Source organism: Mya arenaria, chromosome 12, assembly GCF_026914265.1.
Source record: "Mya arenaria isolate MELC-2E11 chromosome 12, ASM2691426v1".
NCBI lineage: Eukaryota > Metazoa > Mollusca > Bivalvia > Myida > Myidae > Mya > Mya arenaria.
The window spans coordinates 51,074,823-51,101,427 of NC_069133.1; the positions used below are offsets into that span (position 1 = coordinate 51,074,823).

The 26,605-nt window shown below is 34.9% G+C and overlaps 1 protein-coding gene across 3 annotated transcripts; it reads right to left on the bottom strand.

The window, feature by feature from the left end:
- Nucleotides 1–3,215: 3,215 nt before the first annotated feature.
- LOC128212016 (uncharacterized) lies at nt 3,216–26,012 on the bottom strand. Of its 3 annotated transcripts, none has more exons than XM_052917232.1 (17): nt 24,975–26,012; nt 23,190–23,372; nt 22,577–22,751; nt 21,237–21,425; nt 13,791–13,938; nt 13,577–13,649; nt 12,193–13,353; nt 11,457–11,543; nt 11,082–11,129; nt 10,536–10,672; nt 9,995–10,086; nt 8,818–8,972; nt 8,127–8,165; nt 6,131–6,341; nt 5,326–5,402; nt 4,736–4,833; nt 3,216–3,885 (listed from the first exon to the last, which is right to left on the bottom strand). In XM_052917232.1, the coding sequence occupies exons 1-17, from the start codon at nt 25,420–25,422 to the stop codon at nt 3,736–3,738; spliced, it is 3,471 nt and encodes a 1,156-aa protein (XP_052773192.1). In that variant the 5' UTR covers nt 25,423–26,012; the 3' UTR covers nt 3,216–3,735. The 3 variants fall into 3 exon arrangements, with proteins under 3 accessions (XP_052773192.1, XP_052773191.1, XP_052773193.1); XM_052917231.1 differs by having other exon boundaries at nt 5,326–5,411; XM_052917233.1 differs by lacking the exon at nt 8,127–8,165 and having other exon boundaries at nt 5,326–5,411.
- Nucleotides 26,013–26,605: the final 593 nt, after the last annotated feature.

Genomic DNA, 26,605 nt, shown 5'->3' on the forward strand with positions numbered 1-26,605 from the left:
CATACATGTTAGATATACAAGCAGCTTAAATACAAATGAGTAGCCTTATACAACAAATCCATGTCATTTCCCGCACTGCATACACTGCAAAAATGTAGTACCCGGAATCATTTTTAAAACCAGATTATATTTAGAAATAGAATGCATACTTAACTGATATCTAATGAGAATAACAAAAAACTATATACTTTTATACTTTTTACGAAATTTGCAGTCTTTTGAATCGTAAATAACTGAGTAATTAATCTAGGATATGATCCAAACATCACCTGCAAACAAATGAACCAAGCCGGAGCAACGTTGCTGGCTCTTAAAGGGTACGATAAAGTAATTCAGAGACAGCTAGCTGACATAATGTGCCTTAAAATGTTTAAACACATGTCTTGATATAGTTTTATAATGAAAGTATCATTGTATAAACTAGGAGGAAAAATGCAATGTAAATAGAATAAGCCAATGCTATGTCTGGCATTTGGCTATATTGCTCATACATGCCATGCTATCAGATACAGTTTTGATCAAACCAACGCTGCCATGTTAATACTTTGTATGTATATCGTTCTCACAAAGCATCTCAAATGCAGAATGAATGTATTGAAAAGTACTTGAATGGAGTACTGATATGGTAGTATAATATTCTTTCACGTAACATTATTGGATCGAAACGGGCAATTTCACCTAATGTATCCCCTATATGTCACAATTGCTAACAATAACTTTTTATATCGCGAGTTATCTAAGAATTATTTAATTACGGTCCGACTCCAGCACTTCACTAAAACAGTATCTAGCTGTTTACAAGAAATGATGTAAAACATATCAAAGAAAAATCATGTACAAACGCATGCTTTAAAGGGGCTGTACTCCATATGATGAAATAGCGAGAAAAAAGAAAATTGTCGAAAACTGACATAAACTTGGTATCGATGTGTACAATGCATTGCAACTTACTAACTAAAGTATCACATATTTTACAATTAATTAATTTTTCGCAGTTGTTTCGTATTTTCCATTTAAAAATATTACTATGTATGTCTACATAGTAGATTTCATTCCTTATGTGTGATTGGCTAGTCGATATTATCATGTGATATTACCAAGTTAGGTATATAGCTTAAATATTCCAACTGGTAAGGGTAAAGCCTTCGAAGCACAGTGGATACAGCACTGGACTGCAATTTTGGCGACACCGGTTCGAACTAAAAAAAAATACATTTTGGTATTTTTTTACAATTATGATATCAAAGAGTAAATAATTTTATTAAATAATTGTCCTGAGATTCGTTACAGAAAATAACTTTTTTGGTGCCAATCTGGTGTACAGTCCCTTTAATAGGGTTTGCGTATGCATAGTTAAGCCAAAATTAAACTATGTATTTGAAACACATTGTTAAATCTCATTATTTAATTATTTCTCAGTAATTTTCTTGGGAATGTATAAATGATATAAAGTTAATCCATGTCAGACCCTATGGGACCCAGATGCAATCCCATGAAATATCTACATTTACTCTTCCTAAACACTTATGTTGGTGAATATGTCAATCCTAATTAAATTTATTCAGTACTAACCATTTTTCGTTAGTGTCGTTGACCTTGACAACGACTCTCGGTGCCCAAAACATAATTTTATGAAAGGTCTCTATAACCCCTTCCTATATACCAAGTTTTGTTTAATTATATCAGCCCTTACTAAAGTTATTCAGTACCAACCACTTTTATATTTAAGTAACAGTGAACTTGACCTTGACCCTAGGGGGGCCGAATCGCAATCCCATGATAGGTCTGTATACACTCTACCTGTATAACAAGTTTGGTCAAATCTATCTGAAATCATATATCCCATAGGTGAATTTGACTCTGCCATTATGGCGGCCCACCCAAACTACGGCGTACATCATTCTTATAACCAGGTTTCACTTTGGTTAAAAAATATAACAATGTGTGTGTCAAAAGCAATAACAAAGAAATAAAAAATTAATCAAGGGCCATAACTTGTATTAAGGGTTAATATGGAGTTATGTAACCTAATTTTTGGCGGCCGTTTACAGTTGTGTAAAGTATTAATTCGATAGAATGAAGGGTAGTAGAATATAAGTGAAAAGTGAAACTCCCAACTTGCCCTTAAACTTGAACCAGGCACATTGTGCCCTAAAGCTTGAACTTAAGGTTCTTAGTCAATCAGAGGCCATACTTTTTATTTAGGATGGAATGGTATCATGTAACCTAATGTTAAGATGGTCGTTAATTGTTTTGTGAAGTATTAAGTCAATTGATTTAAGGGCAACGATATTAAATCCCAATTTGCCCCAAAGCTTTAACCGGGCACAATGTGCCCTAAAACTTTAACCTATGTTCCGAAGTCAATCAGGGGCCATAATTTCGTATTTAGGATAATTGGAGTTATACGCCGGGGCAAGTAGTAAAGCCGCCTTATGTTTCGAATAGTCGAGCTAAAACACGTTTGATAGTTACTGTTACTGTAACGCATGTTGCTTCTATGAAGGAGATGGTAGAAAAAGATGGTCGATAAATTGACGCGTTATGTGATTCATTACGTCTTCCACAAATTAACTTTCCTGGCGTTTCTTTCATTCGTGATGGGTTTTTAAAACATTAGAGAAAAGGCGTGACCTTAATATCTTAATTTTCAGGGCTGACATTAATTAGATTTGGGTCTAAGAAACTAAATTTAATCCAGAAACTGTAATATTTCAACAGGAGACAGCATGTATATGTATATTGGAAAGACATTATTTAGACATTTAGACCCCTTTCATCTCATTTGTCATTTTCCATTTTGTTTTGTTCTTTTGTTCGTGTTATTAATTCCACTGATTTCATATTGGGTAATGAAAAGCGGATTACTAATCCTACAACATAAACATAAGCATCATATGGGCGTTGCTTTAGTTGCTTAAATGACACTTATATAGAGCCATGGCAAATTTGTCTTATTATTGAATAAATTCGCTATATTACCGAAACAGAGTTAGAAACAGATGTGACCAAATGTTAAGAGCTTTGTTAAAGTTAGCAACATTGTTTTCGTCATCGCTGTTAAGCAACACATCTTGACAACCTGTTCATGGACACACTTGTGATATGCAGTGTTTCTTAACAGATATGAAACAAAAGCTTCAGTTGTATTTGTTTTATCTCAATATATGAACATATTATAATATATTTCTTCTTTAAATGTTACCGACTGCGTCTTTAATCACTTTGTTTCACACATTTTTAACAATCTGTCAAAAAAATAATATATTAGATTAGTTTACTGTATAAAGAGACAAAAACATAATCCCAAATCAATGTTTATTTCATCGTATGGAGTGGCAATTTTCATTAATGTCGACCATCTACTAATTCATTCTGATAAAATATAACATCAAGAACATACTTTGATAACTTGTACACATTCCAATCAATATACGAATAAATAGAGAGCAGTTTCGGTATAAGGACACAATGTATTTCTCCAATCGAGCACCAAAATCTAGGTTTGTTACACTTACTGTTGGTGTCTACGAGGTGAACGTTGTTGCGATCTTATACTGAAACATTTTTCTTTTAACCTTTATGACTAAAAATGATATTAATTGATAGTTAATAAGTTAATTTCGGAAATTATATCGTTAATATTTTCTTTTGAAACAAGGAAATAGTATTTGCCTTTCGCTGATAAATTTATATAAACAACCTGGAATCAAAAATTAAAAAAAAAAAAAGTTGTCAAAAGTTCGTGCTTTGCGGTTTATGAAGAATCAGTTTCATGCTGACATGATGTTTATCCATATAAGACCTCTCAATAACAGCTAGGACTTCATCCTTAGTCCATCCTTCCACCCTCTGTCTGTCAACGCCTAGCAATACCATTCCAACCTGGAAACAATAATATATCAATTATGCATGATACGATTAGCGTGAAAACATAAACTATGTCATCGTCTATTCATGCAATAAGGACGATGCCAACCTGAAAAACTTTACAATGTTACACGTGATAAAACTTAACAATGCTATACATGATAAAATTGTATGATGGCATAAGCATTGCAACTGGTAAACACCAATTAGTATGTCCGGTTAGCGCACTCGCATCTCACCTAGGATACCCGGGGTCGATTCCCGGCCTGGGTGTATGTGAGTCACCAAGCTGAAAAATTGGTTTCCTCCGGGTACTCCGGTTTTCTCCCCCAACACCAGACTACACGCTCGCGTAATATCATACCAACGAGAGTTATTAATATAATGTTAGGTAACTTTTTTCACAATCATTTTAAAATAAATAAGTTTTATTGAAATTAAACACCAATCAACACGATCACAGCCACTACATAATAGTGATAGGGATTGGTTATGATCATCTCACGTTCTACAATGGTTGGATTGAAAGAACATTACAAGCCAAAATATATTTAGACTTTGTCAAATAGCTTTCATACTGCCATCATATAGTAAAGTTCCTGTCAATAAAACTTACAGTAAAAAAGGCAAGAACATACTCAGTTTTAAGCACAGTGGCCATGCAGTTAACTATGAGCTTATTTAAAGGTTCGGTGGTCAATGCATTACGGACACATCTCGATATATATATATATATATATATATATATATATATATATATATATATATATATATATATATATATATATAGGAGCTAAACTCGTTGTTCAGCTCTTACCACCCATTAATTCCGTTATAAATCATTGATTTCAATGAGTTATCTTACTGCAATGGTACTATCATCATTCGCGGCTCCATGTTTGTCGATACGAACAACCTTGACCTCCCTCTCGCCGTTTACCACATGTTCCTCAAATTCGATACCTTTTAAAAAGATTAAGTTTCATACGTATTCCTGGTACATTTTACTAAATAACAAAGAATGTTATTATTTCTTGAAAAAAAAAAACGAACAGCTCATCAAGTATACCAACACTAAGAACGTAGGTCGTACCAAAATTGTCTGAAAATAAAGATTAATTTAAGGGGTTTTTTAACTATTAAATGTAATATTAAATATTTATGGGCGTTTCATATATTTTAATAAACAAAAACAAGAAATGTATGACGTTTAGTGCGTACCGTTTGCTTCTAAACAGGGTATGTATTTGAAGTTTTGGCTACTCGGTATTGCCCTCTAGTTTACATTGTATTAATGATTAAAAAATAATAAAAAAAATCATCATTTTTTAATATTGGCAGAATGGACGTGAATCATTTTAAAATTTGATAGTCTATTATTTCTCAAAATCATGGTATAAAAGTAGCTCTTAGACTCTTGTATTAGACAACGTTAAGCAAAAGAGGATATCTTACCAATTGTAGGTTTTGTTTTTGACAAGTGTACAACAACGCTGCCTGGTATTTTCTCAATTTCCCCAGAGCCATGAGAACTGAAATCACTATTGATTGAAATAAAATAATAATAACGTAAGGTATTTCCAACAGTCTGGGCACCTTCATGTTCAAATGATTATACTACAATTCCTTATGGTAAAGAGCAAGAACCGCGCGTGTTATTGCCACAATTATTCCATAAATCATTTTGAAGAATACATTTGGAAGAAAACAAGCCGTTCATTGAATGTATTTGCTTTACTGCTAACTCATGAACCTCTTCAAAGATGTAATATGTGAAATGCAGTCAGTAAATTCGAAATGGTCCACCTATAAATTGAAAACCATTAAAACAATATTTTGCTTTATCAATTAAATCAATAAAGTAATCAAATATAACTTTAGCCTAAGTGTGTACACCACGTCATAAATTACACCGGAAGGCAACAATTTGCTTAAAATGAAGACTTAAATCAAAGATAACTTTTCTTTTAATACACCATTTTAAATGAAGCAAAGTCTATTCCGCTTAAAGAGCCCCGTGATTTGTTTCATCAAACACTTCGACAACCCGTTTCCAAAACAATGCGTTGACTGTGCTCCTTTAGACGGCTGTTTTGTGAAAAGTGTTTTAAGAAACTAAACTCTCAAAAATGAGAAGAAAATGTGAAGTTATCTTAGTTTAAAGTCTTCATTCGAATCAAAATGTTGCCTTCAGACGTAGCATTTATGACGCAATTTATCACGCGATATACACACACTGTAAGTGAAATCCATCCCCTACCTGAACGCAGCAATACTCGAGCCCACCTCGGAGTGTTCAAATTCAAGATATTCAAAGTGATCTAGAGCGGACTTTTCTTCAGCAATCTTTACATTTCTTGAGGGGGATATTGTCTTTATACTTGGGTCCCTCTGCTTTTTCATGATATCAACTATCGCTTCTTCCTTCAAACTTTGATCCATTGACTTAATGTGAAAATGTCCACCTTCGGCTGCCGAAAGAACATAAATGCGAATATTAATATACAAAGGGGATATCAGAACAAAGTTTCGTTAACGAGCTTCCACAGTTACGGATATTAGTGTGTGTTGAGTTGTCTGCATAGACAAAACAAAACATATATGTCATAAGATAGAAGGTAAACTATTGGTTCTTGTAAATGGCGCACAATGTACGTTAATGCCAAAAAATGCATTATCAGGTTTTACTCATTAGACTTTTATGATCAAATAAATAAGCATATGACTTGTGTTCAGATAGAAATATAGTAGCCTTTAAATATGGTGTTTTATCAATTACTAACTACGTGGCCAAAATTCGCTAGTTTTTTTATACAAATCAAATGTCTTTATTGTTTGATCAATAAGGTCAAACGAGTCAATCGTTATAATGTATTTAAAAATAACAAGAAATGAAGGTTTTTGCATTCACTTATATTGTGCGCCTATGATGAACATATCAGTGAAAGAGGATCTCTAAACAGGGTTAATACTGCAATGTTGGACTACTTGGATTTTCCCTTTAGTTTTTGTTGTATTATTATTTGCCGTGGTATGATCTTTTATTAATCAACTATTACGTATTTGACGAGATACAGACACAACTGCGGTATCAATACCAGACAATTGAAGACAATATATGCCAGAACTCGCTCAATATCGACCAAACTCGGCCAATATCAACAAAACTCGTCTAATATGAGTTTCCATCATTTTGATTGGCTAAAAAATTCGCCTAATATAGGATTTGAGAAATGGGCCATTTTCATTGGCTGTCGAAACTCGCCTAATATGAGAAATATGCCGGTAATTATTTTTAAATGCAGCCATTTTGTTAACCTCGGACAAATAATTAGGCCAATATGAAATCACCTAATTAATAACATTATAATATATACGTAAATGGTACCAGAATAAAGAGCAAACTTATATAATAGTTTCTTAAATTATATGACATAAACATCTTTGAATTGTCTGAACAGAGTACACCTTCCATGTGTATAAAATATATTGTCATATTCAATACTTTTGGTATTTCCCCTGTGACACTTCTATAAAACAGTTAAAGCGGTGGGTCTAGAGCATAATCAGAAAAATGTATACAAATACATTTCACTTAAATGTTGAATATTAAAAAAATGAATGGAAACAAATAAATAACACATTTGAACTGTTATTAATACTACATGATGGTGACATTCTCCATATGAATGCAATATTGACCTTTCACCTATTATCACTTTAACAAATCATGAATTGCGTAATAAAATGTCACTTTCTATCTTACATTTAAACAATAAGCAAAAATTCAGCACAATTCGAACTGAGAATACAACATTCAAATATACTACGAGACGGCTTACATGAAATAATGTGACATTTATTTAAACGTACACGTGCAAACGAGATCATACATGGAAGCACATCTATATTTATTTTTGTCATGCAGTAGAGGACTATACAATAAGTCCTTTCTACGATATCATAAAATTGCATATTTGTGCTGTATGCTGCAATTCATGACTAGGTTAGTGTTCAGTGTGTTTTCTTAAATTAAAAACATAATTATGAGTTTGCTTTAAAGATCTGCCAAATATTAGGTATTACCGTTTATGGATTACGACATTTACTCAAGATTTTGCCGAAAAAAAAATCATTTAAATGTTATCACACGTTCTTTTGCAATTGACTTGAAGTAGGAACAGCATACAGAGAACCTTACAAGCACAAACACAAAAACCAGACCCGTCATAGAAATACATTGGGAGTAAATGTACCTTCACCAGGAGTACTCTCGTCTTCTTTTTGACAATTTTCTGAAAGAAATTTTGAATAAAACCAAGAAATAAACTAAAATCTTATTTATACTTCATAATGGTCTAATTTGTAAATGCCACAATCTCAAATGACTGTTGCTGTATCATTTTATTGCTATGACCTAGTTACTTATGATATGATATGGCAGCGCTTTATCGCTGTCTCGAAGATATTTAAATATTCTTATACCACTAACTCTTTCTTGAAAAACTTTGCAAAACGACTGATATTAAATGATATTAGACTATTAAATTATTGTAGCAATGATTAATATCATTATATAGTTGTTTTATTAATGTTAAAGTTCAATCCGCGGTTTTGTCTGTTGATGATAGCATTAATGTCTTGACAATGGTTAGTTTAGCTTACCAGCATAGAAATTGACATATTCAATTGCCAAATTAACCTGTTATAGCATACTTTTATAATATAGAGCAATTAGAAAAAATTATATAACATTGGTATTTCGGTATCGTATATCATATCGTATGATTATCCTTATAATATGTATATATGACTGGCAGGGGCTATGTGGGCTGTATAAGGCTACATAAAAGTCTGGTTTTATCATGAAAACGATCACCAAAAAATCAAATAAACAATCAACATAGAATTTTGCAATGCGCATAAAAGGATGCAAAGGATTTCTACCCATTTCTGTTGTTATAAGTGTCTTCCTTGGCTTCGTGTTGTGTCTGTGATGAAGAGGAAGATGTAATTTCAATGAAAGTTTCTGATAAGCCTCGATCTCGTATCGGTTTACAAGGTTGTCGTATTGCACTGTGTCGTGTTGGTACAATACTCCTCTGAAATTTCAAAATATATTTGAATGAAACAATATATTACAAAATAAACTAGTAAAAGCAATTACACGTAGATACAATTATTTACTTATTAGCTATTAATATGCTGTAATATGGACCGAAAAATCAGTATTGACCGATGCGTTAGCCACGCTCCATATGAACAACATAGCTCATAAGTAAATGAATGTTTATAACATTAAACCATGATTTGTACCATTTTTTAAACGAAAGACCGAGTACACTTTATAATTGTAGGGGCAGGTAATTCAGAGCAGTTTGAAGTGAAGTGAAGTATATCCTAGAAAAAAACATAATTTCTGTATGTTAAAAACGTATATTAGCAGAAATGGATTTATTAGTGACATGAGTACCTGAACACTTCGAACCAATATCGATTTTGCATGCATCAAAGATAAAATATTTTCAGTAGGGAATGGTGAAGTATTAAGTTCATGACCGTCACAGAGTTACTTTGGGGCATGATGCACCATCGTAGAGAATACATTATGAATAACGAGCATGCATTTGTTCTATAAGTAATTAAGTATTCATAATGTATTTTGCCAAATATGAATCATAAAAATTGTGTTTTTTCATAAATATATATTGGCTTCTGAACACCTTAAATTCAAAATGGTCAATCAATATGATGTGTTTTGGTCTTTAAACATTGCACTATATTCAATCATAAACCGATCTATTTAACTGGGCATAAAAATACATACATATATACTACCTACAAAATGTCAGAATATGCAATACATAATATGATATGATGTTATGAAAAAAACGTTATATAGAAACGTTTGTCTGTGTGCAAACACGTTGCTCAAATTGTCCTTGTTCAGCCTCACCTAATTCAACCACTTCCATATATTCGTAGCCTAGCCATATGTTATATTATGTGTTCATTTACACTCTTTGTGATTATATTTATATTGCTATTAAGCATTCCAGTTGACAACTCTAAATAAATTATCAGTTCTGATCAGTTCTTTATATCGAAGGGGTAATTTAATTACCTTACATCCTTAAGGAGCATGACTTTTTCCGGTGTGTCTAACAAAGCAACAAGCACGTCGACCAACCTCTCCAAGTCACAACTATCGTGGTACTACAATGTAAATGGGTACAAGGATTGACAAAAATGCAGCGATCAGTGTGAGTTCAATATCGTCATTTGATTGACTTCCACTTTAATAAGAGAATGGCTCATTTGGTTATCCACTACGATCCTTTCAGTCGCCGACAAGATAAAGACGTTGCATAAATATGTTAAAATATTTCAAATGTTTCGTCAAAATTTGTAACTGGTGTATGAGTACATCACAGAGTTGTTTCTACCGATGTGTACTTGGATTAAACACACGCAACTCTTTGTTTTCATTTTTTGATAATACAAGTACAAAAAGTCATCCAAAATAAGTGGACCTTGCTTCTTTTTATTTATCTTTGACTTAAATGTTTTTGAGAAATAGAACCAGTCCCATCAATATGATATTCATGGTTATTCTTCGTTCAATATATTTCAAGATTTATTAACAGATAAATAACGTAACATACTGCCTTAACATGTCTAAGGACGGCGTTGAATTCGTCTTGGTTTAACAGTTTCTGTGCTTCTTCTTCCAAAGTGGCCATGTTCATTTGGTCAATCCTGCTCTTTACACCAGTCTTTCTGTGACTGCTGCTTGCTTCGACTGTGGGGGAGATAACGCACAATTTAGTGCAAGTTCCACATAAAAAAACGGATAGGAATATTTGATAGATCTACATTACATTTTTTTTATAAAAACTCATCTTACATGTGTTCGACTGGGAGGGAGATAACACAATGTTTTGTATAAGTTCCTAAATAAATTATTAAGTTGACCAGCCCTCGTGGTTTTTACATCAAGCAAGATGGATTTACAAAAATTGAATTGCTTTTTAACAGAGTTTGCCCACACGACGTATGTGCAAAACAGACATATAAATGAATTGTGAATTGAATGTTTTAGCCCCCATATATTTATGTTTATATTTATTTGCACTTTAATATTTCATTGAAACGGATAGCATTCATGACAATCAAAATTATGGTATTAGATGTTTTCTGTGTTTACTGACATGTGCCGGACGAGCTAACTTTTGGTTCTGCAAGCGTCAATGAATGCTCTGCAAAGTAGAATAAGAATATGAACAATAAATATCTCCGTTTTAATAAAATGTATGATTTTTCTGTACTTTCCTTTTAAAAAGGGAAATATATTTCTATGAAAAAAATGATTAAAATACTACATATATACTAAATGATATAAAAATATCAAAGTATCGGACAATTTTTGTGACATACAGCTTTTAATTAAGGGCACAAAACAATTAATCAATATCAAGAATACATGAGAATTGTATGCACTAAAATCATGCAATAAGTCTTTGTACTCAATACACATTCATAGTCTAGGCGCAAAAGCTAAAGTAATCAAAGCAATCAAAGCGTACTTGGAGATTTTATGCGTAAACTTCCTTTTATCTTCTTCTTGATAGCTTTCCAAGTCCCCATCTTTTGATGGCCAGTTTCGTTTTCACCTAATAAAAGAAACCGAAGCTTTGCATTGTTTTATGTGATTATGGTTTACAGAGCATTTTATTTCTGTCTGAGGGACTGGTCCGCATGTGATATTTTGAAGAGACACTAGGTTAAATCACTTAAGGCAAATGTGGCATCTCATCGTGTGTCCGCCTATACCCTTGTGTCTGTCCATCTTCCCGTGTGGCCGACCATCTCTCCGTGTGGCCGACCAACAATAACAACAGCAGATGGTTTAACATATTGGTACGCTGCTATAACCGTTTTGCAAGTCTTTTTGAAATCATTAATCTAGATAAAATGAATTGATTTAGTTATCAAACCACTGTGATGTGACTGAAAGGTTCAACTTCCTCATGAAATCAACGATGCACAACTGCACGTGTAATGTAACATTTAACCAAACAATTAATTTAAATGCAACCAAGAACATCAACAACATCACCTTCAATTAATAATTTAAAGAACTTTAATCTCATGAGTAATATATTAAGAAATGCTAGCGATGCTAGCGTGTACAAGAAATTTAAAATTAGATTAAGTCGATGTAACCATGCGAATACAAGTAAACCACTATGCAAAAATTAACATTGTAAAGAATCTTTACTTTATGTTGACTAAATACAGAACTCGGTATTTCAAATTTACCTTTAGGTGCAAGAGTTTCAACCTCTTGAAGCCCAATGTTTTCCTGTCTTGTCTTCAAAGCCTGCAACTTTACTTCCAATGTTTGGAGATCATATTTTTCACCGTCTGTGCCTTGTTCGTTTGTTCTGTGTGTGTATTCTGTGCCATCGGCTAAATCGTATTCAGTGATGTCTTTAGCATTATCATCATTAACACGTTTAATGTCACCAGTTACTGTATATATTTGTTCTTTATCAGAATCGGTGTCACTGTCAAGGTTTGGTTCTTGGAATGAAACACTCGGCCGCCTTATCTGTAGGGTTGTGGCTTCATGAACAGATAAGTTTCCCTCGTTATCTTTGGACGTTAACGATGGAGATTCGTCATCACTGTAAGGATCGGCAAGGCTATTAGGTGATGTATAAACACTCAGTGATGTGTCTGCTAGATTTTTAAAGGAACCTCCACTTAATCTTCGAACTTTTGAGTAAAGTGAGCCAGTGATACTTGCAGTTTCTATCCTCTCCTCTTGTTTTGTCATTGCAATTCTGTTTTCAGTCAAATGTCTACTTTCATTTGACTTATGTGAACTTACTTGTGACTGTCCATGGCTACTGTTTAAGCTGTCAGTACGTTCATGTTGGTTAGAGCAGGAGTGATTATTCATCTCTGTGTCATCTGTAATATTACTTGTGCTGGTATAACGTGGATCACGTTTGCCGATTTTTGCATAAATCATATCTGGATTGGCATCATTATAATCGTCACTGTCATCAGAAGCATGTGTATTTCGGTCAGGGTATTCATCGTCATTTACTGCATTTTGGGTTTCGATACGCCTTACTGCTGCAGCACGATCATGGTTGACAACAACTTTTACACGTTCATACATTACATCGCTCTCAAAACTATGGTTGCCATTACTCGACGTGCTTCTTATTTCACTGGCCCATTGGTCTAGATCCATCAAGCTGTCATTGTCACTGTCTATATTTCTATTATCTTCAATATCGTTCACATCATCTTTCAATTTGTTTTCCATTTTTTGATTTGGCAGGAAGATGTCGTTTTGTAAGGCACTGGGAAGTCTAGACGCAGAGAAGATGTCTGCTACACTTGGTGATTTAGTCGTCATCTCGCTGTGAACCACGTGTATGTCACGTAGACTTGTAGTGCTAGTTGCTGCAAAATCATAAAAAAATCGTGCTAATCATAAACAAAAATTATTAATTAATTGTTGCCAGAAACACTATATTGAGAAAATGAATCATCCCATTGTTATTCTTTCTTGACTGTTTGCAAAGTTACCATCAAGTCTTCCGACTGTATCTACATGCATTACAATTTGTATTAAAACTGATCCTTTCTAAATAAACCAAATATTCAAGTGTTCGATTATAGATACCTGCTTTGAGTTGTCCGTCACTCCACGTGTATTCTGCATACAGCTCTTTGTAGACAGGAAAACGTCCGACATCCTAAAACAGACATTGACTGGTATGAAATTGGATTTAAATACTTAAAATATCCGAGCTCGAGTAAAACCGTAATTCTAGACTTTTTATTTATTTTCTTATCAAAATGTTTATCGCAAGGAAATAAATGCTAAAATAAATTACCCGCAATGTAAGTATGAGATGTTTCTTGTCCTTCAGCACCTCGACGGCGTGCGCATGCGTGATGTTGTCAAAGGGTATGCCGTTAACGTCAATGATCTGGTCTCCAACCCTTACACCGCTCTTGTCCGCTAGTCCGCCCTGGTCAATTCTGAAAGATAACAACAACATTTGGTCTCCAAACTGAACACCGTTCTTGTCTGCTAGGCCGCCCTGGTCAATTATGAAAGAAAACAACAACATTTGGTCTCCAAACTGATCACCGCTCTTGTCCGCCAGGCCGCCCTGGTCAATTCTGAAAGAAAACAACATTTGGTCCCCAAACTGAACACCGCTCTTGTCCGCTAGACCGCCCTGGTCAATTCTGAAAGAAAACAACATTTGGTCCCCAAACTGAACACCGCTCTTGTCCGCTAGGCCGCCCTGGTCAATTCTGAAAGAAAACAACAACATTTGGTCCCCAAACTGAACACCGCTCATGTCCGCTAGGCCGCCCTGGTCAATTCTGAAAGAAAACAACATTTGGTCCCCAAACTGAACACCGCTCATGTCCGCTAGGCCGCCCTGGTCAATTCTGAAGAAATAAAACCTAATATGTTCCTTAAACCAAAAATCAGTCTTGAACGCATGTAAATCAGAATAATGCTTTAAAAGGTGGAATCAGCGAGTAATTCTATTCTCGTATACTTCCATATAAGGCATTTAATTATAGAACCAAGCTATAAACAAGTATAATGATCTTTTTTAATTGAGCAAGTTTAGTGGCATGAGTACGGTGATTTATTTCGACTAAATTAGTAAGCTTTGAAAAATGAGTATCATTGACAATACCAAATAGAGTTAAAATCAATCATAAAATAAATGTTGCCAACAAACGAGTAAAACAGGGACAATTGCTATACTGTGAAGTAAGCAATACACATTAATTTCTTTGTAATGAATGAGTTGCATGGGGGTAGTATACGTGCGCCTGTAATGCGTTTGAGGCAAAACATAATTCCACGGCATTGAGAACTAAACTGGCTGAAAATTAACATTTGTTTCAAAATCGTTGACCACGTGATCAAAAGCAGCAATCACGCAAGATTCTGGTGGCCACTATTTGGAAACTGCATTTTTATATCAAAATATATCTTATTGGCTGTACTCATTACATTCAAATAGGGGTCAATGTTTCTTTTTTCCCGTTTTATTTCGGAATTGCGTGACGATTCTGTATAAATAGGACGACAAACAACTGGAAAGAGTCACGCGTAGAATTAATCTTGTGATTTATTGCCACTTTAAAACAGTTAAATGTCTAACCCGAAATAATGAACACGTAAATAGAACAATTACATGTAAATACATGTTTTTCTTATTAAGTTGTTCGTAAAAGTATTTTATATACAAGATAAGGTCATTGGCTGCCTTTTATAAAAGCTGTGTATTTGAAAACTCATTCACAAGAGGATATTTTCTTACTGCTAGGTAATGGGCATACACCCATCAAATAAACGGCCTTTGTCGTTGGCATTTAGTACGATCGAAGGCAATATTTTCCCTACATTGAGCAGGGTTTGCAAGAACAATTATCATGCATCATTTCTTTAAACACATTGAGAGGAAAGTTTTGCTGCCTTGGGAACAATTTTAAACACCAGTTCGCTAACTTAGAAAATGCCTACACAGTGGTTTGAAAAGGGTTTCTTTAAACCCGATAATGTAGAACATAACAGAAAAACAAAACATTTCGTCTGACGGACAAAAAGTTCATTTCTGTCTTTCCAGAGAGTAAAATAGATTAGATAAAGAAAGTTGTAGATTTTATTAGGCAGAATATTTGGTTGTTATGCTGATTCATACATTGACAAATGTTCACAAGAGTAAACAGTGTATTTATACATTGTTGAAATTATGTTGTTATAGACAAGTCAAAGATAATAAACAAGACAATCACCGGCTTCCTAATTTTAATTCTTTGCGACAAGTTTTTACACAATGCCTATCACGTAGCTGTAAAGATCCTTTGGTTGAAAAAGGAACATATTTTCATTAACTGTCCTTGAATATGGGTTAAAGCGGTATTTAGCATTGATATCACGCACGGCCTTCAATCCCCTACAGTGTAAGATTGCAGCCTCGTCTCGCACAAATGTGTTTATTGAGATAGAAAACCTGACAAACATTTTAATTAAGCCATCACTTCGTTTGCATAAATAAATGTAGCTGGAAATAATATGGAATATCTGTGAAGATTGAGGCATACCTGATACTTTGATTCCAATCTCTGAATAGTTCACCGTAATTGTTGAATAAAGTCTAGACCGGTCGGAGATGTGACTATACGGAATTCCATTTATCTAGAAAAGGAATATTTACATTCGACTAGTCCTAACACGTTTCATGGAATTTGCTCGCATGCCCTACCACAGCATAAACGCAAGAAATATGCGATCAGTCCTTAAAGATGACGAGTGCACGTTGTGTTTTGAAAGCCTCGCATTCATAAACTGATGCCTTCCCATAATGGGGGCATGTTAGAATAAATGTTATGGTAAAGTAAAAGCATTCGAAATGAGCAAAGTAAGTTTCATTAAAATCCGTTAATTAATATAAAGCTTCAGGCAAACTTCGTTTGAAGAATAACATTTTTTAAAGAAGTTCAAAGCATAAGGGAGATACCTGTGCACAATTGTATAGTACCATCTAGCAATTGTTAAAGTTCTTTTAAATCTGGAGTGGAATTTGCAAATAATTACCAGATAACCAATTAATTCTAGAAACCGAAAATGCATTTATCTTACTGAAAACGTTTCGCGAATATCAATCAACTAGATAGCTAGATAATTATCGTGAATATTAAGTGGTCAACACGAAACAATTCGAGAACGTCATCAGAATATCATACGGCAGTTATATGCCACCATTTCTTGTTATCGCAATGGATTTGTTTAACGATATTTACAACATCATACATTATAATGCGATAAAACATTGCGTCTTTAAGTATACTCAGCATATGCATATTCTTGTATAGTTGAAATAATGTAGAACCTAGCTCCAAATGTAATCGACAGTTTGCCGTGTATTGTGCAGTATAAATATGTGCTTGAAGGAATATTTTAATGGAAGTTACCTATTGTGATTCTAGTGTCCATTTAAAAAAAAAAAACGTATAAAGCGCTTTTGCCTAACCTTGGTTAACCGCTTTGTCCTAGTGATACACGCAATGAAAAAAACGGTATAAACTGGTATTTGAAATGTTCGCAAGAAATGGCGTTTTGAAAGGTCTTCCACCGAACAGTTCAAGCCATGTCACTTAGTCCTTCCCTAAAATGGTTTGGCTGAAGATCTAATCGTGTTTATCTTCTTGCATTGAAATCGCTTTATTTATTTTTTTTTCGTTTCAATTTTATTGTGTAATTTCAACACGAGTCTGTATAAACAGGAAGGCAAAACCAGTGGGAAGAGCCACACTTGTAATCAAGCTTGTAATTTAGTTGCGAATTTAAGACGGAATACTACAACAGAGTAACGCAATGTAAGTACGTTTTTGTTAAGTTCAAATTTTCCGGCAAAATAACAGTAAAGGCCACATGTTGCCACAAGCTTTTGGCTTTATAACAAACCACAATATGTTTTGGCTAGTTACCAAATAATTAGATTTAATGTGAAATAATTCGTGTTTTCGTTGGTTTGCTTTTCGTAAAAGATATTGCTGCTGAGATATCACAAACTGTTTAGAAACAAAAGTTTAATGTCTTTGCTGAAATGTTTCAAAATTATTTGAAATGGTTATCTTAAAAACTCTACTAAACAGAGCATAACAAATAGTTTTAATCTGCCGGACAAAACGTTAACATATTGGCTTAGTTTAAGAAAATAAAGGCAGAACAGAACCCATAATTTGTCTGACTTGTTTCATTGGAACCAATTTACTACATGGGAATCGTCACCTTAATGTAAGAAATCCATTTATGCTTTTACAGTTGAACACCGGTAATCCGAAATCGCAGGGACCAAAACAATATTCCGGAATATCGATATTTCGGATTAAAATTTTCAGAATTTGACTGCGTTTGTTATTGACGTGAAATACTAAGTCGTGAAGATTGCAGTGTATGTTACACGTTACCAAAACTTTACCAAAACGATGAATTCGGTTTGAGTGATCGTTCGTACACAAACATATTTGTTGGTGCATTGTTTAATACATGACAAATAATTCGTTATCGAAAAGTAATTTCGAAATAACGATAATTTCGGATAAACGGTGTTCGGAATTGCGGTAGTAAAATGTATTTATATATGCACTTTCTTAGTTCACGCATTAGGGTAAAGTTGAGGGTTACTTTTGGAGAGGTAAACAATCTTAAGCAATTTCTTTTAATAGACTAACTTTATAATGGCGAGGCAATAACCACGTGATCGGTTCTTTTACATGGCAGTTTAATAGTGTATGGAGTGATAGTCTTTGCAAAACACCCGTCAGAACGGTTGATGTGTCTGGAGACGTATGTGTAGCAAAGTCTAATATCAAATTCACAAGACAGAAATCATTGAATATTATACTTCAACTGTTAACCCGATTCGATAGTTTTCACTCCGACAAAGTCAAAGTGCAACGCAGCTACTTGAAATGATTTTTTGAGATCCCAAAGCATGGGTTTAAGCAATATTTAGGATAGATTTCACAAGCGCTGTTCATTTCCCTACTGTATTAGACCGCAACATTTTACCAACCAAATGCATTCATTGAGATTAAAAACTTGACAAAAATGTAAATAAGCCGTCATCTGTTTTGTATAATATTTTGTGAAATATCTTTGGAAATTTCAAATTAAAGCGAACAGATGCAAATTACTGAATAGCTGCCTATCAATGTTGAAAGAGCGTCTAGACATTTCTGAGACCTACTATGAATTTATGATTAAGGATGACAAAGCTGAAAAGGTGATATATGTCCGCCTTTAAAGGCCATGCATGTATGCCTACCATGTAAGGTCACGCATGGCTACCTTATAAAATACGGTCGTGCATGTCGAGCATGCATGGCTACTATATAAGGTCACGCATGGCCACCATGTAAGGTCATGCATGTTTACCTTATAAAGTACGGTCGTGCATGTCTACCATGCATAGCTACCATATCAGGCCACGCATGGCCACCATGTAAGGTCATGCATGTTTACCTTATAAAATACGGTCGTGCATGTCTACCATGCATAGCTACCATATAAGGCCACGCATGGCCACCATGAAAGGTCATGCATGTTTACCTTATAAAATACGGTCATGCATGTCTACCATGCATAGCTACCACATAATATTATGGTCAAGCATGTCTTCCTAATATGGTCATGCATGCTTACCATAAAGGACATGCATGTCTACCATATAAGGTCATACATGTCTACCATATAAGGTCATCCATGTCTACCGTATGAGGTCAAGTATGTACACCCTATACGACCATGTATGTCTACCATATGAGTCAAAGTATGGCCACCATATAATGTCAAGTATGTATGTTCACCTTATACGACCATGTATGTCTACCATATAAAACAAAGTATGCCCACCATATACGGCAAATAATGTCTATTATATAAAATCATGTATGACTACCATTTACGCCATGTATGTCTACCATATAAGGTCATGTTTGTCTACCATATAAAATCATGTATGTCTACCATAAACAGTCATGCATTTATATCTTATAAGGCCATGCATGTCTTCCATGAAATGTTATGTGGGTTTACCATATAATGTCATGCATATCTACCATATAAGGACATGTATCTCTACCTTATGCAGTCATGAATTTATATCATATACGGCCATGCATGTATACCATATAAGGTCACGCATTCCAAGCATGTCAGGTCATGCATGTCAATCATATAAGGTCTCGCATTTCTACCATATACTGTCCATTATTTCTACCATAAAATGTCATGCATGTCTATCATATGAAGTCATGCATGTCTATCATATGAAGTCATGCATGTCAATCATATACGGTCTCAGCTTTCTACCATAAAAGGTCTCGCATTTCTACCATATAATGTCAAGTATTTCTAACATATAATGTCATGCATGTCTATCGTATAAAGTAATGCATGTCAATCACATAAGGTCTCACATTTCTACCATATAAGGTCTCACATTTTTACCATATAAGGTCTCGCATTTCTACCATATAATGTCAAGTATTTATACCATATAGGGTCATGTATGTCTATTATATAAGGTCATGCATGTCTATCATATAAGGCCATACATGTCTACCATATATGGCCATGCATGTCTACCATATAAGGCCAAGCATGTTTATCATATAAGGTCATGCATTTCTACCATATAAGGTCCTGCATTTCTACCATATAATTTCATGCATTTCTACCATAAAAAGGACATGCATGTCTACCATAGAAGGTCATGCATTTCTACCATATAAGGTCATGCATGTCTACCATATAAGGCCATGCATGTCTTCCATATAAAGCCAAGCATGTTTATCATATAAGGTCATGCATTTCTACCATATAATTTCATGCATTTCTACCATAAAAGGACATGCATGTTTATCATAGAAGGTCATGCATTTCTACCATATAATTTCATGCATTTCTACCATAAAAGGACATGCATGTTTATCATAAAATGTCATGCATTTCTACCATATAAGGACATGCATGTTTGTCATATAATTTCATGCATTTCTACCATAAAAGGACATGCATGTTTATCATATAAGGTCATGCATTTCTACCATAAAAGGATATGCATGTTTATCATATAATTTCATGCATTTCTACCATTAAAGGACATGCATGTCTACCATAAAAGGACATGCATGTTTATCATATAATTTCATGCATTTCTACCATATAAGGCCATGCATTTCTACCATAAAAGGACATGCATGTTTATCATAAAAGGTCATGCATTTCTACCATATAATTTCATGCATTTCTACCATAAAAGGACATGCATGTTTATCATAAAAGGTCATACATTTCTACCATATAAGGACATGCATGTTTATCATCTAATTTCATGCATTTCTACCATAAAAGGACATGCATGTTTATCATATAAGGTCAAGCATTTCTACCATATAAGGTCATGCATGTTTATCATATAATTTCATGCATTTCTACCATAAAAGGACATGCATGTTTATCATATAATTTCATGCATTTCTACCATAAAAGGACATGCATGTTTATCATATAAGGTCATGCATTTCTACCATATAATTTCATGCATTTCTACCATAAAAGGACATGCATGTCTACCATAGAAGATCATGTATGTTTACTATAATGTCATTTAGATATGAGTAACTCCCAGCAATTTAAATGATAGTATGACTTGCATTTTAATTGTGTTTTATCAAAATCAAAATTGATAAAAGTGTTGTAAAACTAATCACCTATAACTTTCACTCAGCCTTACTTGGACACATAAATCCCGAGTCCAAATTCCCGACCTCCCCGTATGTTGAAGCCCATCCGGCGGTCCCCCCGCGGGAACGTCAAATTGATTCGCCGTTCAGGGACGTCAACATCAAGCCCCCGGATGTGGTGGCTGATGCCGCACTCCTCAAACTCCCCGGAAATCAGCCGCCCTTCGTGGACGTCGAACCTGTAAGGGATAGTTAAGTCAGTTTTATGAGAAGCATATGCTTACATCACGAGAAGGAATCGCGCACAACCGTTACCGCTTGTGAAGCGAACTCCGCTCTGGAAAGTTCCAGTGACGGTGCTGTCAACGTTTTTTTATCAGGAAAGGAAGGTGGTCAGCTTGTACTCCTATTTTTAATTTACAATCAATTCTTTGGAAAACAGGGTATGCGATTCGATGCATATTCTATCAGCATCTTTGTTATCGTTACGTTGTCATTGTTTTCACGTCGTCATTGTTGTCACATAGCAATTGTTGTCACGCAATCACTGTAGGCATTGTTGTCACGTTGTCATTGTGGTCTCGTAGTCATTGTTGTCACGCAATCACTGTAGGCATTATTGTCACGTAGTCATTGTTGTCACTTAGTCATTGTGGTCACGTAGTCATTGTGGTCACGTAGTCATTGTTGTCACGTAGTCATTGTTGTCACGCAATCACTATAGGCATTGTTGTCACGTAGTCATTGTTGTCACGTAGTCCTTGTTGTTACGTAGTCATTGTGGTAACGTAGTCATTGTTGTCACGTAGTCATTGTGGTCACGTAGTCATTGTGGTCACGTAGTCATTGTTGTCACGCAATCACTGTAGGCATTGTTGTCACGTAGTCATTGTTGTCACGTAGTCATTGCTGTTACGTAGTCATTGTGGTCACGTAGTCATTGTTGTCACGTAGTCATTGTTGTCACGCAATCACTATAGGCATTGTTGTCACGTAGTCATTGTGGTCACGTAGTCATTGTTGTAACGTTGGTATTGTAGTCATGTAGTCATCGCCAATATTGTCTTCAACATTTCTACTGTGTTATACCATTGTCGTGTAAGGGAAATAAGAATCAACAGTCCTGTATCATAACCAAACCAATGTTGTCTCCACTGTCTTCAATATCTTCCTGGAGAGTGTGTGGCTGCTCTCCATTGATTAACTCTTTCCGAGACTGTGTGTTTACTAGGAGCTTTTTTCTTTGTTTCCGGCACAATGACGGTCAGTACACTAGGTATTGCTCGATGTGTTTGATATTTTCTGCTTCCCTGTAATCTTCTCGATCGCAGCCAGCCGCCAGAAATACCAGTATTACAGAAAAAGGTCTGTAACAACTAAATGACCTTACCATGACGTTTTCTCTCTTGATAATCTCCACTCGGGAACCTTGTGTGTTCGCTGCACGACGAGCTTAAGTTTTCGACTTCCTGTAAGTACTTTAACGGCCGTGCTGCTCGCGGTAGACTTTAGGGAGATGTTGTTGGCCTCAAGAATTTTGTCCCCGACCAGCAACCCGCTCCGTTCTGGGGTGAGACATCGGAAAGAAGATATTTAATATTCGAAGTGTATAAGAAATATGATGATCTATACAATTAGGTAAATGCGTCAGATGCGGGCGCTGAACTTAGCTTTGAATAATGTAGATATAATAAAGGAACAGCAGTTGCATGGATGTCAGTTTAACAGACGTTTATCGATGTACCATCAACACAGTCAGTGGATAAGTGAAAGCCCACAGCAATGTAGGCGTCTTTAATATAGCGTCAATACTTTATACAAACTATGACTCATACCTTAAGATTGATATAATATTGGTGGAAGGTGTGTATTGAATGTCTCTGGCCCGTTTACGCTGTTATCAAGCTTAGCGCTTTAACAATAATGGACGCTGAATCAAAGGCTCGACTCACCGGGATCTAAATGTACAGTATTTAAGTAATTATAACCATTACCCAACTTACCAGCAGCGCTATCAGCGTCAATATCGCTGATATAGACGCTAAGACCATGTTCGGCGCCCCCGCGTACGCTGAATCCCAGACTCGGCTCACCGACGTCACGTTGTAGAGTGAATACGCGGACGTCCTTCAGCTGACGGCTAGTGCTCGGATTGGTGCTCGTGCTCGCTATCGACCGCCCGTCACCTATGGAGGAACAAGAAAACAATCCGCATTTGAATAATTAATACAATATGTATTAATTTTATTTAAGTCTTAATGTTTGTTCTCATTTGAGAATTTGACGTGAATATGTTCAGTCGTTTGATACAAAACTAGTATAGTGGTCAACAACTATGGCGTTCCATTTCGGCAAACGGGCGCTTAAAGCCGACAGTAGATAAGGTGCCATCTACTAATTTACAAAAAAGAGGTGCTCCTCTATAATTTGACCTGCATCTGTAAACATAGAGGTCTACCTCAAAATTTATAGTTCAACCAGAGTTCTGTACTGTACAATTAGTAGAAGGCGACTTTTGACCAAAAAAACACGACTAGCATTATTTTAGATGGTACTTTGGTCCTACGAAGGTCGTGGTAGAAGTGTGACTGAGGCTTTGAAGCTTCACTCTCACAGATTGTCAGTTTTGACACATTAAACAATGTCCCAGAATCGGCTGATTTTGACATGAATTCAATCATATTAGATCATTCACGAAAGAACAAATCTCATTTATTAGTTAAACTGCCGAAAATTTCATTTTTCGTATTAAACGTAAATAAAAAAAATATGATAACTGCGAGCTGATATTTTGTCAGCAGTCTTATATCACTGATTTCCAGACATTAAAAATTCGCTCATTCAAAGACAAAAAATAAGTAGTATAAAAGATCAACCACTGAGAATTTTCATTGTGATCTACCATCGGAAAAACTTCAGAAGTCAGGAAAAAGAGGACAAAAGGTAAGTTTGCCAGAAGTTTACCATATGGGTGATGTACAAAAAATAGTTTATATATATCATTATATATATATCCTTATTTTAACTCAAAACCATAACATTTCTTAATTAAAGATTTTTTCTCAAAAAACAAAACAATTTCAATTAAAGTCAGAATATTTGGAAGACAACATAAAAATTAATGATAAGAAATTGCAAGAATACATATAATACATCTTAAAATCTGACTAACCTACGAGCTTCGATTTCTGCACTTTCATAATTATTCAAAATTCCAATCACAAAAACAAAAGAAGTATACCATCCATGCTACATGATCACACAGATGTTCCTAAAGTTGTTGATTTTTCTATACAAGAAGGCGGGTACAGTCTGTTAGGTGCAAGGCATATTGACTTTTACCTTGTTTGCTTGAGGATGAATAATAGATGGGTGGGTAACATCTTTGATTGAAAGAAAATCGCTGTGATCAATAAACGTACACGAAAAGCCAATGCTGCTTAATTATAGTTACGCTTAAACATGAAATATGTGTATCAGCTGAAGGTTTTGTTACAGTTACAGTAGAACAGAAGCTCAAAAGACGACCGCTGTAAAAGCTGAGTCGAATGGTTAAGATAAGCCTCTGTTTAAGGCATTTAGTTAGTGTTCAATAAGTGTGTAAGAATATCGAAACTTCATCAAAAGCATACGTTTTAATAATTATTTTTGTGGAACGAAGCCGCCTAGACCTTATCTTCTTCAGTATATATCAATTGAAATGATCGTTTTTCTGCAAAATAGGAATAAATAATATTTTTGTAAGTATATATGCTTTCTTGGCCCTGCTCCATGGCGTGTCAACATACCAGTTATGGGTACAGGAACAGTTAACAAATTCAAAGATCTCGAGTTGGTCGTAGATTTCGAGATCCCTGCCAAATTCCTCGAAGTATTGGAGTTCAACGTGGAAAACTTTGACATGTTGGACAAACTACGAATGTCATGCGGTCGTCGTCGTCGGAATTTCTGGTGAAACTTGGTGTACCTATCAAAATGCCGAATATGACCCTCCCAGACGAAATATCGTATATGTTTCAGAAGCTCGACTTTGCTGTATGTTCGTAATAAAACGTTGAGTCCAAGTATAAGCCGTACCAGATCCCTTTTAAAGCGGTAGTCCTTCAGCACTTTGTACAAGATCAGTCGCTCTGGTTTCGTCAATAAGATTAGTGACATTCGATATAATTCTCGCATGCGTCTTCGACTTAGTTCATACTCGTCATCGATGATTTCAATTTCGTTTTCGATTTCCATGGCAAATAAATCACAGGTGATTGATTAGTTTCACCGTCGTTGTTTTTTTTTTTTAAATTAATATGAATAATTTAGTTTCTGGTTTGTTTGTTTTTTGCATTTCTAGTTGCAAGTTTGTCTTCCGATTCTTTTAAATTTTCTTGTGAAAAATCACCGAAAACAAATAAAATATTCAATATTTCATATCTTTGACTCTTAATAAGTGTAAAATGCATTATTTAAAATCAATTTCACTATTAAATGTACCTCAAATATCAAGGTCTTCGAAAAATAAGTGCTTAATAATATCGCTATATATTAATTTCCAGGTAAACATCAGTGTTGTGGTGTCCCTTCGTTTATATCCAAAATGCGTACAGAAGAAGTCACATTTTTCTGATCAGATAATCAAATTTTCGAGCAGTCTTTAGACTTTCTTAGAATAGTCGACACAGGTGCTTCGTGGTCGATAATGCGTTACGGGTGAAAGTTGTTTGTTTGATTTTTAAACTCTATAAAGATCACACTTTGAAAGTAATCCAGATTTGTTTTAAATGATACTTATACACTCAATTTCTTGAGTTGTTTAAATAAACTTATAGCGACATAACACCCTGTCTGATGATATTACATTTCCATCTACCTCGTCACACAGTTATTGATAAGTTCTTGACATTACAAAGCAACACATGTTTCTTGGACATGTCTGAGCTGGGTTTGAGACAAGCTGTTGCAGAATGGTTAATTGCAAACCATTTCTCATGTTACTCAACTTCGTTTGCAATACGTTAGTCATCAAATGGGCTCCTCTAAATGTTATTCACTGGGTTTTTCTTTCTTATTATTAAGTATAAGCATGGGACAAAACTTTTCATTGAGGATGCTTAGCGTTTACTGAAATAAACAAAGTACAAATCTCACTTGAGAGTGGCAGATCCGTGGTCTAGTGGTATCACATTTGACTGTCAATTCAGGGGTCGCAGGTTCAACTCCCCGCCGCAACACTTAAAATTCTAAACGTCTTCCGCGAGTGACGTTAAATGGTGGTCCCGTGTGACAGTGCTATACAATGGTGCATGTTGAAGAATCAGGGTAGTTCTAAGCACGGTTCGAGTATAAATAAGCTTACACACCACCATCTCACCTGAAATGGAAATCAAACACATTAGCAAAGCCAATTAGAACACCCTCTCCTAAAAATGGA

Bases quoted from the DNA above. Each gene is read 5' to 3' on its own strand.
- LOC128212016 (XM_052917231.1), bottom strand. From the start codon at position 25,422: ATGGAAATCGAAAACGAAATTGAAATCATCGATGACGAGTATGAACTA. The intron at 13,939-21,236 runs GTAAGGCTGAGT...GTTATCTTTCAG, and splicing joins CTCGGGATTTATGTGTCCAA to AATTGACCAGGGCGGACTAG. The intron at 6,342-8,126 runs GTACATTTACTC...TTCTTTCGGCAG, and splicing joins CGAGAGTACTCCTGGTGAAG to CCGAAGGTGGACATTTTCAC.